General features: G+C 44.7%; 1 protein-coding gene across 2 annotated transcripts in view; it reads left to right on the forward strand.

Annotated features, from left to right (window-relative positions):
• LOC117389786 (protein ITPRID2) overlaps positions 1–13,391 on the forward strand; it is a 61,051-nt gene that overhangs the window by 39,202 nt on the left and 8,458 nt on the right. The window contains exons 11-21 of one of the 2 annotated variants that reach the window (XM_033987508.2): positions 1,579–1,686; positions 2,496–2,898; positions 3,405–3,843; positions 4,457–4,508; positions 5,980–6,062; positions 7,076–8,443; positions 9,476–9,535; positions 10,713–10,837; positions 12,129–12,240; positions 12,368–12,433; positions 12,967–13,284. In XM_033987508.2, coding sequence (XP_033843399.1) covers positions 1,579–1,686; positions 2,496–2,898; positions 3,405–3,843; positions 4,457–4,508; positions 5,980–6,062; positions 7,076–8,443; positions 9,476–9,535; positions 10,713–10,837; positions 12,129–12,240; positions 12,368–12,433; positions 12,967–13,284 — 3,134 coding nt within the window. The remainder of the gene's footprint in view (positions 1–1,578; positions 1,687–2,495; positions 2,899–3,404; positions 3,844–4,456; positions 4,509–5,979; positions 6,063–7,075; positions 8,444–9,475; positions 9,536–10,712; positions 10,838–12,128; positions 12,241–12,367; positions 12,434–12,966; positions 13,285–13,391) is intronic. The other variant, XM_055230495.1, reaches the window with a different exon arrangement.

The raw sequence follows: 13,391 nt of genomic DNA on the forward strand, positions 1-13,391 counted from the left end.
TTCGACTGCTACCCGGATCTCTCCGCACCCGCCCCTCATGGCTCCTCCCGCAGGTGGTGGGTCCACGGGAGGATGGCTCCACGTCGTTTCTTCGGGCTGGGCCCGACCGGGCCCCGTGGGGAAAGGCCCGGCCACCAGGCGCTCGCTGCCGAGCACCCACCCCAGGCCTGGCTCCAGGGTGGGGCCCCGGTAACGCCAGTCCGGGCGACGTAAACTGCCTTGTTGTATTTTTCTTCATGAAGGGCTTCTGAACCGCTCTTAGTCAGACCCGTCTCCGAGGACCTGAATTCAGAACAAAATATATAACTTATTTTACCTCAGAACGTTTGCCTTATTTTACCTCGATGTGTTGCCCACTAGATTTCTAAAGTATGTGCTCAAGAGTTTGCCATCACCACTCACTTGCGTAGTTAACATGTCACTTCAATCTGGAACATTCCAAACAGCTTTAAAAACTACAGTTATCGAGCCAGTCTTGATTACCCAGTGAGTAATAATTACCAACCCATCTCAAATCTGCAGTTTTTTAAGCAAAGTCCTTGAAAAAGTTTACCAACAGCTTACTAACTTTCTCCAAATGAACAACTCCTCTGATGTTTTCCAGTCACATTTAGCCCCCGCCACAGCACTGAGACTGCTCTTATCAAGGTGACAAATGACTCTCAGCCTCAGTCTTGATCATGTTAGATCTGAATGCTGCTTTTGACACGGTTAATCATGGGATCTTCCTACAGAGACTAGTGCAGTACCAGGGATGTCCACTCAGTCGTCTAAACTGGTTCAAGTCCTAGCTAGAAGACAGGGACTACTTTGTTGAAATTGGAACATGTGTCTCAGATAAAATGGCCCTGACCTGTGGGGTGCCCCGGGGATCAATCCTGGGACCCCTTTTTCCAGGTCTCTGCACTAGCTTGTTGTGGCTCAGAGGATAGACTTTAAAGCAGCTCTGCTGGTGTACAAGTCTCTCCATGCCCATTTCTGACATGTTAGTGACATATGAACCATCTGCTGGTGCCCAGAGTCAGGACTAAACATGGCGTTACATCTTCAGGGCGACTGTTCCAGGTTTTAGCTGCTTGAAAGTGAGAGACAGGAGATGTTGACAATGTTTAAACTCAGGCTCAAAACGGTTCTGTTTAGCTGTCCATTTAACTGAAAGGTTTTGTTCTGCACTCTTCTCTTTTAAAGTTAATTTTATGACGATTATTTATATTTTGATTTGTTATTATGATTTTAATGTCTTTCTTATTCTGTAAAGCATTTTGAATTACTTTGTGTACGAATTGTGCTATACAAATAAACTTGCCTTTTTCCCCACCATGTTTGTTTGACCAGGCTTTTCTATAATTAGTTAATCTGCCTGTCAGTGATGCCCATTAAAAATCCGGGAGGCAGGATACAATTCCAGACCCACACATCTGTAAAATATTGTGTGTGGTTTTGGTTGGCCAGGCACTATTTCTCCTAATGCTATAACAATGACAGCGGAAGGTAGCTGAGTTTAAACTGGTAGCCTTAGCACTTGTGCTCTTATAAATGTGCCATCTGCCTTGTCTAATGTGAGGCTGTGTTTTGCAGGTCGCTTCCGTCAGATCGAAGTTCTGACCAGTGTCGCCAATGAGTTCTTCCAGCTGTACAGCCAAGTGTCGGGTCAACCGGTGCACCGCATTACCCCCAGAGACCCAGGTCAGATATGTCAGTTATACAGCCGCATCTGCCCCAGAGATGGGTATACAGTCATACTTTGCAAGTGTATAAAACTTGGCAGGTATATAGAGCATCCTGAGATGGACAAAAAAAGTATATTATGGCCCCGCCCTAAACCATGCAAGACGTTGGCCATATTGGGTAAAACTTGAGATGTCTAAAATCTAGACCTGATACTTTAACAGACTGGTCCTTGGGTTTTGATCCGATGGACTTCAGACTGAGGCAGCATCATCACGACATATCTGGGGTCAAAAGTTGTTAACATAATTTACAAGTTTTAAGTCTCGGACTGTGGTCACGATGAGCTCTTAAAGAAGGGGCCATTTTGGAAGTATTAAAAATCCCTGTAACTTTTGTAAACACCATCAGATACAGACAAACCTAATGTAGCATTTGTGCATTTTGATGACCTGTGGATTAAAATTCAATCTTTTAAAAATGGCTCTCCAGTGCCCCCTGCAAAGTAAAAACATGCCAAGCCAGGGTTGATAGGCAGTCTTCCCACTGAAGGGTGCCCTTCTATGGTTGCAAGTGGGAGGGGAAAGGGGATAGGTGAAGATAGAAATTTTCTGTGCACTCAAGCCTCTAAAATGTGGGACAATACAGGATTACTCAAACATGCATGAATCCCTAAAATTTTGAGTAAACTTATGATGAAGGAGCATAATTACAGCATGGTTAAAACCTAAAACGGTTTACTGTACTTTGCTTTACTTTACTGTAATTGTCATAATGAAAATGTGAATATCTGTCTTAGTCTTGACTGGCCTGTTTGCTGTGTGCAGGAAGAGAGGGCGACTCGAAAGAACCTCCTGCCCCGAAGAAGAGCGTGTCTGCTCTGAATGCCGCAAAACTCCTCAAGAAGAGCATCAGCAAACACAACCTGCTAGCACAGGCTAATGCGCAGGCTAATGCACCGGCTAATGCACCAGCTAGTGCACAAGATAATACACCAGCTAGTGCACAAGATAATGCACAAGATAATGTGCAGGCTAATATGCACGGCAATGCACCAGACAACGCTACTGCACAAGCTAACGCGGCTGCCAGCCCACAGCCTGGCACAAACAGTAGTGCACAGGGAGAGGAGGGGAGACACGGCAAACTCAAGATGGACACCACAGTTCTACCATCGGTATCTGAGGAGAGCACTAGCGATGGAGAGCCGGACAAGGACACAGTGCACAGGTGAGTAGGCCTATCAACAGACATTTGGCATAAATTTACTGGCAGATGGTCTGATTCCTGGTCCCTAAAGCCTTTGTTAAACTTACATGCACAGTCTGCTTTATGAAATGCACTTAATTGAGTTATCAAAACAGTTAATAGGTCACCTGCATTATAAAAATATTATGAGCGGGAATTGATTAGGGTCTGTTTTTAATAAAAATTATTTCACAAATTATTAATTGTGTTGAAGAGTGGGCGAAATATAATATATCTGTATTGGCTGATTTACCAATATTCAATGCTGATAGATGTTTGGGTGTATTTGAAATGGTAAAGTTAAAAAGACCCATCCCTGTGTAAAGGAGAAAAGATCATATAAACATATAGGTTTTGATATGTTGTGACTTTACATAAATGCTAATAAGTATAACTTCCACATGATATTTTAATGAGTGAATGGTTCCTTGATGTAAAGTGTTTGACATTTGGTAATGTAACATTTCCTATATTTACTACTTTCGTAGTGCTGAACAACCCTTAGAACCAGCAACCAATCAGAGTGCAGAGGTGGTCGAACTTATTACCAATCACAGCAAAGGAGAAGTGGAACAGACACCAAATCACAGAACAGGAGATGTAGAAATAACTGCCAGTAGCCTGTCAGGTGTGGAGCAAACAGCCAATCACAGCCCGGAAGACAAGGCACAAACAGCCAATCAGAGCATTCAACCTGGGGAACACATAGCCAATCACAACAACGAAGACATGGAACAGACGACCAATCACAGCACAGGAGACGCAGAGTCGACAGCCAGTAGCAAGACACATGAAGAACAAACAGTCAGTCATAGTGCTGGAGTGGGAGAGAAACCAGCCAATGAGATGTGGCCTGCAGACAGGGCCATGAACCCTCAGCTCGCTCTGCTGCGCACTGAGAACGCAGACTCCTTTGACATTGAGGAGGTAATTATTTATTTTAGACAGTATTAAAAATATACAGTATGCAGTGATCGGCCAATCGACAACTTAAAGAGGGGATATTATGCAAAATCGATTTTTTGAGATTTCTGGTATAACATTCCCTCTTCAAAAACATGCCTGAAGAGGTTTTAGATGTCATCCATGCATGTTTGAGTATTTTAGTGATCTCTCCTGGGTAGTTTCATGAGTGGGTTGTACACCGATTATAATGTGATAGCGCTCTGAAGGGGGAGTGACAGCGCAGAGAGCAAAGGGCGGGGAAGCTTAGAGCATCAAAATCAAAACTGAAACGTAATAAATCATAATATATAGTAATTATTTATTAATATATGTTAGTACATTTTTTCAGCTAATCTAGCATTTAAAAAAACAAAAAACAAAAAAATGTAACATGGGGATCAAAATACGTAATGTGTTAGAAGTTAATACCCCATAGTAGTAAAATAATCCCCTAACCTGAAGGCCAAAGACAAATGGGGGCTTGTTCATTTTTTTTGCCCACTCACTTGTTTTGGGATTTCAGACACGTGCTTAACTAGCGATGACTTGTACTGAGTGCCTTATTCATTTCATTCAGACATTTTGTACTAAACAGATCCAAAGCGGTGAGGATGATGTGCCTCCACTGAGCAGCTCCAGGAACGCAGGTGAGCACCGCATCCAATAGCCAATGTCATTTATTTTTGTAAAGCCCAAAATCACAACAGCAGTTGCCTTTTAGGGCTTAACATGATAATTGATTTAACCAACACAAAGATAGATAGTTTTATATCATCATTATTCGATTTTAAAGTAACTGTATGTAGCCTGCCCTCTAAATGTTTAAAAAACAACTGTATTACAATCACAGCTGAACGTGGGTTTTAAGGCTTAACCTGCAGATAAAGGACACATACCAATTTTTCTCATTCCCAGCATATGAACTGTCCATGTGAAATCTTCACTCACTGAGCTGCAGAGGGTGCACTGGCACTCGTTAATGATTGACTGCAGGTGCTGTTTAAGTAGTGACCATTCAGATCAGAGAGAGGCCTTTTGGGTTCAAACCAACTGGATTTCAGCATTGAAAGACTGAGAGACTCATATGAGACTCATTCTGCTTTCTAATTGGATGATCGTCTTGAGAACCAAAATGCCAAATTATAACATAGAAAACATTGGACATGATAGCCAAGTTATTTAAAAATAAATCAGCATTTCATCGGTTGGCACTACTTGAACATGTTTACCTCATTTTTGGGGACACAGTCAGATCATTTTTTATCAAATTTAAAATCCCACATGTCCTAGAAAACCTGGAAAATAACTGACCTATTTTCCAGACATGGAAAACATATGGAAATTAAATGGGGCCAAATGTTCAGAAAAATTTATTTTGTCCTTGAAATTTCTCCCCATTTTGCTTTGATGTATTATTGGCCATCACAGTAAAAAAAAGTAGTACCTCTAAACCACACTAAAATGCAGGAAATTACACCTATTTTGCACAACATTTCTTGTCCCTTTCTGTTTTATAAGGCAACCATAGGGACACAATACTATTCAAATAAGAATATATTGCCAACACTTATGGCCATATATGTTCTCCATCTAATTGCGTTCAACTCAAGAACATCTTTTGACAAGCCATATATACGAGGCAATTGCACCACATTGCAAAGTGAATATGTGGACTTTGGGTATATAGTGGTCCCTCGTTTATCGCAGGGGTTACGTTCTAAAAATAGCCGGCGAAATCTGCGAAGTAGTCAGTTTTGTAGACACAGCACGGAGGAGAATGATTGACAATGGTCTACAGTCCCTTAGCCAATCAGGACGCAGAACACAATGCACGTTCATACACTGTAAAATCATTCAAAATTGCACAAAAAAAAATCTGTGAAACAACGAGGCCACAAAAGGTGAACTGTGATATAGCGAGGGACCACTGTAGTTAGACTGCAAGTTAAGTTGAAAAAATGTGGGTCATTTATTTGTAGACACCACGATTACATATTTAAAAACGTCCTGGAAAACAATTTCAAGCAGAGTGCGGGAACCCTATACAGTTCCTTTTAATTGAGATGCCACACTTTTACATTTCATAAGCTTAAAGTTCCACTTGTTGTGTGTCCTCAGACCTGTCCCGCACCGTGAGCCAGCAGTCAGACAGCAGTGGCTTTGCAGAAGAACCTTCCCCTGACTCCTGCAGCTTCTTAAAGGTACACACACACACAAAGGCCACTGGCAGACTGGCAGCTTCAACTATGTCAGCATCAGGACAGCTGTGGCTACAACCATCAAAAGACGTGTATCCACTGTGTAAAACAAAAATTAAATCACAAATAATTAAAATATAAAACGAGGCTATTATCTAACAAAATTCCTGTTCCACTATATAACTTTTTTGTTGGAAGTCCCCCACTTGCTTGTCTCCATGGAGATGTTACTGCCTTCCCTGGAAAGTGTCTCATTTGATAGTTTGCAGTAACATCATGCTGGGGGTGTATGCCTGTGGTGGAATGGTCAGCAACATTGTGTAACTTTCTGGAGGTGGAACGTCACTTGCATGATTCCATGGAAATGGAAAAACCCTCCTCCAGGCCAAATAAGAGTCAGGTTTGCAGAGATGCAAGTGGGGCTTTAATAAAAGTGTGACTGTGTCCAAACAAACCATCTTATAGTCATAAACTGTTTGGACAAATCAACTTGTAGTCATAGACTGTTTGGACATAGTTAACATGGTTGCAGCCGTGTTCCAAATAGGAAGTGGGTGCAATTCGGCTTTATCGGCTCCAATTCCCTTTCTATTGAAAAACCGTCACCCCCTCTCACTGCAACTGATGCTGCCATGCAACATGTTCATATTAACCCACTCTACATGATCCTGGGGTTTTTATTCTCTCCCCGAGGTCGATCCTGCTAGTTTTAGCAATGCTGCCAATCAAACCTGTTGCTAAGTTCTCTCTCCCTACCAAATCAGCGGTGCAGGCAGAAAGGGCCATTACCTTTTAACAGCCTCACTCGACATTGCCTCTTGCCGTGATGCTCGCTATAACCTCTAGCCTTGATTGGTTTCATTTGGCTTGAGCCCAATCCTATGGGTGATGTCTCACTTGCATTTACAATGAGTTCTTGTTTTTTTAGATAAAGCAATAAAGAGCATTCCTAGTTGATAAAAATATCTTGTGGACATGCAGCTGAGTGTAACTTGGTACTTGGTGTGTATGTTCAGGTCCAGGAGAGCAGCGACTCCTGTGACAGCGAGACCACCGTGACCTCTCACCCATCCCAGGACCTGGCCACACCTGTCGCCGTCGACCAACCGGCTTTCGCACTACTCACTGGGGGAGTGGAGCAGAGCAAACGGCTGGACTACGACGAGCCTGACCGGGTTACGGACACCACTATCCCCCAATACACCGTTCACCAGCTGCCCAAAAATTTGACCGGCCCCCAGGCACAGCACAGCCACTCGCCCACAATAGACACCTCAAAAACAGAGTCAGAAGAGGGACTGTTGGATGGGAAGACTTTGGAGGACACATTACAGACACCAGAACAGGAATCATATGTCAAACCAGTACCTGAGTTTAGCCTCTTGGGAGAGTCTTTGGACGAGGACAGGCCTAGCCAGGCAGAGTCCCCGGATTTTGTGTCTGAACGCTCAGAGTCCAGCCTCCCCCATCCTCCCCCCTCTCCAGTGCTCGGTGCTCTTCACCGAGCCAGACTCAACCAGAGGATCCAGGGCAGTACTAGGGCTCGCTGTGGGGTCCCCCTCCAGAGATCCTCCTCCCTGCCCACCACCACCGTTGTGTCCTCAGTGCGAATCCATCTGGGGCGGGGCAAAGCAGCTGGCACACCCAAACTGCCCCGGGATGACATCGATGGCCAGGGCACGGTCAACCCACTCCGGGCCATCCCACGCTCCTCCGTTAGTTCCAGCCCCCCGCCCGACTGGACAGGGGGCTCTTATAGGACCCAGAGTGTCCCGGAGCTTTATGCGAATCACCAGCAAACACCGTACCAACATCCCCCAGGAGTGACGCATCCTCATGTGCACCCCTACATGTACCCCTATGGTAATCCTTACAGCAGCACGCCCAACCTGCTCGCACACCATGGCTCCTACCCAGGCGTGCCCCATCACTCCACCAGGCCCGAGCACCATCCCTTTGTGCATTATGGTCACATTTCAGCCCCTCATAGCTCTCCCACCATGTCCGTGCCCTGGTTTGGAGGCTCTTACTCCACCCTGCACTCCTCCACCCACACTGCACCTATATTAGCTCAGAACGCTGCTAGCTACTCCCCCTACTCTGGGCAGTCTCAGGGTACGCCGACTCCCTCCTCTCTGTCTCACTATGATAGCCACTCCCATCTCCATCATATGACTCCACCCACTCTGGCATCCCAGCCTTACCAGCCTGAGGCCCCGCCCCCTCACCCCGGGTTCCACCTGGGCCCGCCCTCATCATCTCTCTTTGGGGGTCCCATGTTCTCCCCTGAGGCAGCTGTCCATCCTCACCTCATGTCCACTTCTGAGATGCAGCTCCGCAGAGTGCTCCAGGAGATCAGAGGGACCTTGCACAGTTTGGGACAGGTGAGGACAAGGCCACCAATGATACTACGATTTTTGTGTGTTTTACTTAAAGAAGGGGTATTTTACTTCTATGGGGTGTTAATTGCTAACACATAACATATTTAGATATCCATGTTGCGTTTTATTTTTTTGAAAATGCTATATTCGCCGAAAGCATCGTATTAACATGTATTTATAAGTTTCCCTCCTTTTGGTCCCCGCGTTAAGTCACTCTCCCTTCAAAGCGCTATCACAACACAATCAGCGTGCATCGGATTAATGAAACTACTGCACATCAGGTTTGTCAAGTATTTGTGTACAGTTTTGTATCATGTTTTTTATATGCTATTTATGGAGGACTGTCATGTGGGAGCATGAATGATGTAGGCTTGTGGGCCAAGCATTGGATTGAACTGTTCAGCTAACTGTAAGCACGGTTCGAATAAGGCCCAGGAGAGATCACTAAAATACTCAAACATGCATGGATGACACCTTGATGAGGGAACAACATACAACGTAGAAAACTCAAAAAATCTCAAAAAATCGATTTTGCATAATGCCCCCTCTTTAAGCTAAACTGACTAAAATAATTTTCATCAGTTAAATGTAGCTTTTCACTAGAGCTTTAATTGCTTTGACAAAGGCATTCACCTAGGAGTGGTATATGTAGAAAAAGTTTCAACGGTCGTAATCTGGACAATGTTTTTGAAATCAAGACTTGGTAGCTGCTATCTCGAAGGAGCTAATATTTATACTGTCTAGGGGGAGATGAACTATATTATTGAAACCAAGATCACTAGGGCGCTACCCTTAAAACAAAGGGAATTGGGAGACGTTAAATACATGACAAGAAAATGGCTTTCTGCATATTTAATAGTATTTAATAGTTGCCCTTTGAAACAAGCATTTAAATGTTCGTTATAAACAATACATAATATAGCATGCAATAGCAGTCTTAGCAGTTTTTAACTCTTTTCACTCTGTTGATGAGAAACCTTTTCACCTAGGAAATTTGTCCTAACCCTGCTTTTTTGTTTTTTTGTTTTTTTGTAGAGTCGATTTGGAAGCCTAGATGTGTTAGCAGAGCAGCGAGCACCTTCGGCCTCTCCTAAGGTACACTGTCTTTATTTGACCGATGCTTGTCGTTCACATCACTCACATGCTCGTTCATGTTGTACCATGTGACCGCTCTAACCAATCAGCTTTTGAGCTTAGCTAGAGCGGACATAGTGTACTGACGCTAAAGATTAAAAAGTGATTTTTAAGACAGCAGATAGATTTTGAGCTGAACATACATAAAAATCAACACAAAATTCAACCTTTGTGAAAGCTGTATGTGCCCTGTCAGCAGAACACGAGCAGTTTATGATTACATTACGCTTTTCAATAAAAATCCTTTCTCGGCAGGAGGGATTTTTTCATTGTAGTACCAATAAGTGGCCTCCAACTTGCGACAGCTCTAAGATAGCAATACCCTATCCAGTTATTTCAATAGATCCATGGTGTGCATGTTAGCATTAGCCTGAAGGGACACTACGTATGTTAGCATTAGTCTGAAGGGTCACTGAGCACGTGTTGGAACACTTTTGTTTCATGCCTGAACAACTGAGGGACTACGCAGACACTTTGGTTTCATGTTCATAACTGGACTTTATCTGGACATTATTTTACTGGATCTGCAGTGATATTTTCCAGCTTTTACCAAACACACATCATGACAAATACAGTAGATTTGCGCACTTTTATAGGGCAAACTTCAGCCCACATGTCGTAGTCCTTTCTGCGGACACTGTAGCGTAAGTTTAGATCAGTCACCAAGTTAGGTCTTGGTCTAATCAGTGCATTATGAGGAGGGAGCCAGTGTCCACTATACACAGGGAGGAGAGAGAGAACAAAAAGATGATGAGAGGTGTGCTGACTTTAGGAGCGCGAACGGGTAGGTTTCAGAATTCCTAGTCGAACCTGCGCTGTGACAAAGGGTCATGCTGTCGCAGACACTCCACAGACTGGGAGCTTGTGTGTAGTGATGTACTGCGCTATGTCCACTGGCTCCAAATGAGTGCACAGGCTGCACTCCTGGTACAAGACATTTGCTGACAGCAGCGACTGTAATGAAATGCACTTGTCGAGTGTTGGACTTGGTCTCCAGGGTGCGATTCAAGGTCTAAGTCCAAATACACTTCCAAGACGAGACCAAAACCGTAAAAAAGTTTGTCTTGAGGCCAGTCTCGAGTACTTCACCACAAGCTTTATGTTCGCTTGTCCACACCTGCACTGTGTGTGCCCTCAGACTGTGTCGGAGTTGCTGCTGAAGAGGCGCAGCCTGAACGCCTTCCGTAATCAGATGATGGAGCTGGAGCTGTCCATCTTGAGAGAGCAGGCCCCTGTCTACAGACACCTGAGCCCCAGCGACAGGTACCCCCCCCCTCTTTCCTTTCTTCCTTCCTCTCTCCTTTCTTTCCCTTCCCTCCTCTCCATTCTCCCTCCTTTGCTCCTCTCTACTCTCCCTTACCTCACTTACGTCCTTCCTCTCTCCATCCCCTCCTGTCCCTCATTTCCCTCTCTCCTCCTTCTTCTCTCCCTCTCCCCTCCTTCTTCTTTTCCCTCTCCCCTCCTTCTTCTTTTCCCTCTCCCCTCCTTCTTTCCCTCTCCCCTCCTTCTTTCCCTCTCCCCTCCTTCTTTCCCTCTCCCCTCCTTCTTTCCCTCTCCCCTCCTTCTTTCCCTCTCCCCTCCTTCTTTCCCTCTCCCCTCCTTCTTTCCCTCTCCCCTCCTTCTTTCCCTCTCCCCTCCTTCTTCTTTCCCTCTCCCCTCCTTTTTCTCTCCCTCTCCCCTCCTTTTTCTCTCCCTCTCCCCTCTTTCTCCTTTCTCTCTCCCCTCTTTCTCCTTTCTCTCTCCCCTCTTTCTCCTTTCTCTCTCCCCTCTTTCTCCTTTCTCTCTCCCCTCCTTCTTCTTTCCCTCTCCCCTCCTTCTTCTCTTCCTCTCCCCTCCTTCATCTCTCCCACCCCTCCTTCCTCTTTCCTTTCCTTTTTTTCCTCCCCTCTCCTTCCCCCTCTCTCCCCTCTCTGTCCTCTTCTCCTCCCTCCCTCCTCTCTTCCTTCCTTCTCTGAGTTATTCATATTTTCGTGTCCCTAAATAACTTCTACACATTAATCAAGTGCATTTTTAGGTTTTAGATCCACTGGGGCGGGGGTCAATGTCATTGCCCTATTTGGAAACCCGTCTCATTTTAAGCATTGTAGTTGCCGTAGTAACCATGCTGGGGACTAGAGCTGTAACAATCACATCATAAACAGTTTCACAATAATATAGTAGGACATCACAATATGGAAAAGTCTCTTTGCCTAACTTCATTGTTATGGTGCAGCAATAGCTAAAAAACAGCAGGAGCTACATAAACCATGTGCCATGGTTTATGTAGTTCCTGCTGCTCTTTTCAGTGTAGACTATATGAAAAAGAAACTGCTATTGAGTACTTTTAAATCTTAATTGTTTGGATAATGGCACAACCAAATCCTTGTCAAGGTATTTTAAAAGGAAAAACGGCATATTCACAATTTTGTTAGCCTCCATAAAATATTGCGATAAATATTATACCATGAGATGCATATTGTTACGTCCCTGCTTGGGACTGGTGCACAATATGTGAAGTGACGGAGATGTGACACTCCCTGTGGACGCCGTCTAACAGTGACCATGCTGTGTTCAGGCTGGAGGTGCAGCAGCTGCAGCATCTGCGCTCGGCTGTCAGAGAGGAACTACAGGAGCTGGAGGCCCTGCTGGAGGAGAGGCTTCTGGAGCTCAACCCCCCATCACACATGGTACTTTTCATGTATTTCATCTACTATCTGATTATATTTGAGTTATTCATGTCCTGCTCTACATGGGCAAAGACATGATATTTACTTGATACTTGATTTCCCATTATAAACACTGTATGTTCTCCAGGGTTTTCCGCAGGGCTCCAGTGAAGACAACCTGTCCTCCGCGTCGGCCCTGAGAGCCATGGAGCCGGTTAGTCCCCTCACACACATAGTACAAACCCTAGGCTGGTTTTAATTGGCCCCCACAAGCTTTTTATAATTACTAAATTACTATACAGATTACTATACAGTGTTTTACTGAAATGGGTAAAAATAATTGCCCACCCCAGGGCTTGTAGAACAGCTTCAGCTGCGTACACAATAAAGGATACATAGACTTTAACCATGGTGCCTCATCTAAAGCAAACCCGAAGTCATATATAGCTTCAATCACACTTTTAAAAAAAAATAAAAATCTTATTTACTTGTTTTGAGCCTCAGATTTAAAATTTCCCAAAATTGTGACGTCCTAGGTAGAGAGCTTATCTATAAATCATCACCAGTCTCTTTCAGTTCATATAATTACTCAAACGTGCAGTACTAAAACAAAATATAACTAGGTACATTTTGGATGAGCAGACGGGTTAGTAAAGTACAGGTCATCTTTTATTAGAGGCCTCTGACTCCAGATTTAGGGTTGATTAGCAGATGTCTGATCGTAGCCTATCCGCTCTGTGTGTGCAGGTGTCGGACCTCCTGAGAGAGCAGCTCCTCCTCCAATCAGAACTCCGTTACCATAGTAACAGCGGCTCCCCTGCCTCCTCCTGTTGCTCCAGTCCAGTCAGAAGGTCCCAGAGTCAGGGGAAGGGACATTACAGCGCGTCCATCAACATAACTCCCGCCCCCCCTCCTCGATCCAGAGCAGAGATTCCACAGCCCCACCCCTCAGAGGAACCGGAGGAGGGGCTACACAGCACAGAGGACACACCCACAAGGGCGGGGCAGGGCCAGGAGCCAGAGACCAGGCCACCTGTGGACAACCTGGAGCAGCTGATCCGAGAGGTATTGATTGACCACTGGTGTATGTGCATATTTACATTGTAATGAGTGATGTCCTGACTTAAAGTGGAACTAACCACTAAATCCCCACTTTGGTGGCATCACGAAAA

Source organism: Periophthalmus magnuspinnatus, chromosome 21 (genome assembly GCF_009829125.3).
Source record: "Periophthalmus magnuspinnatus isolate fPerMag1 chromosome 21, fPerMag1.2.pri, whole genome shotgun sequence".
Classification (NCBI taxonomy): domain Eukaryota; kingdom Metazoa; phylum Chordata; class Actinopteri; order Gobiiformes; family Gobiidae; genus Periophthalmus; species Periophthalmus magnuspinnatus.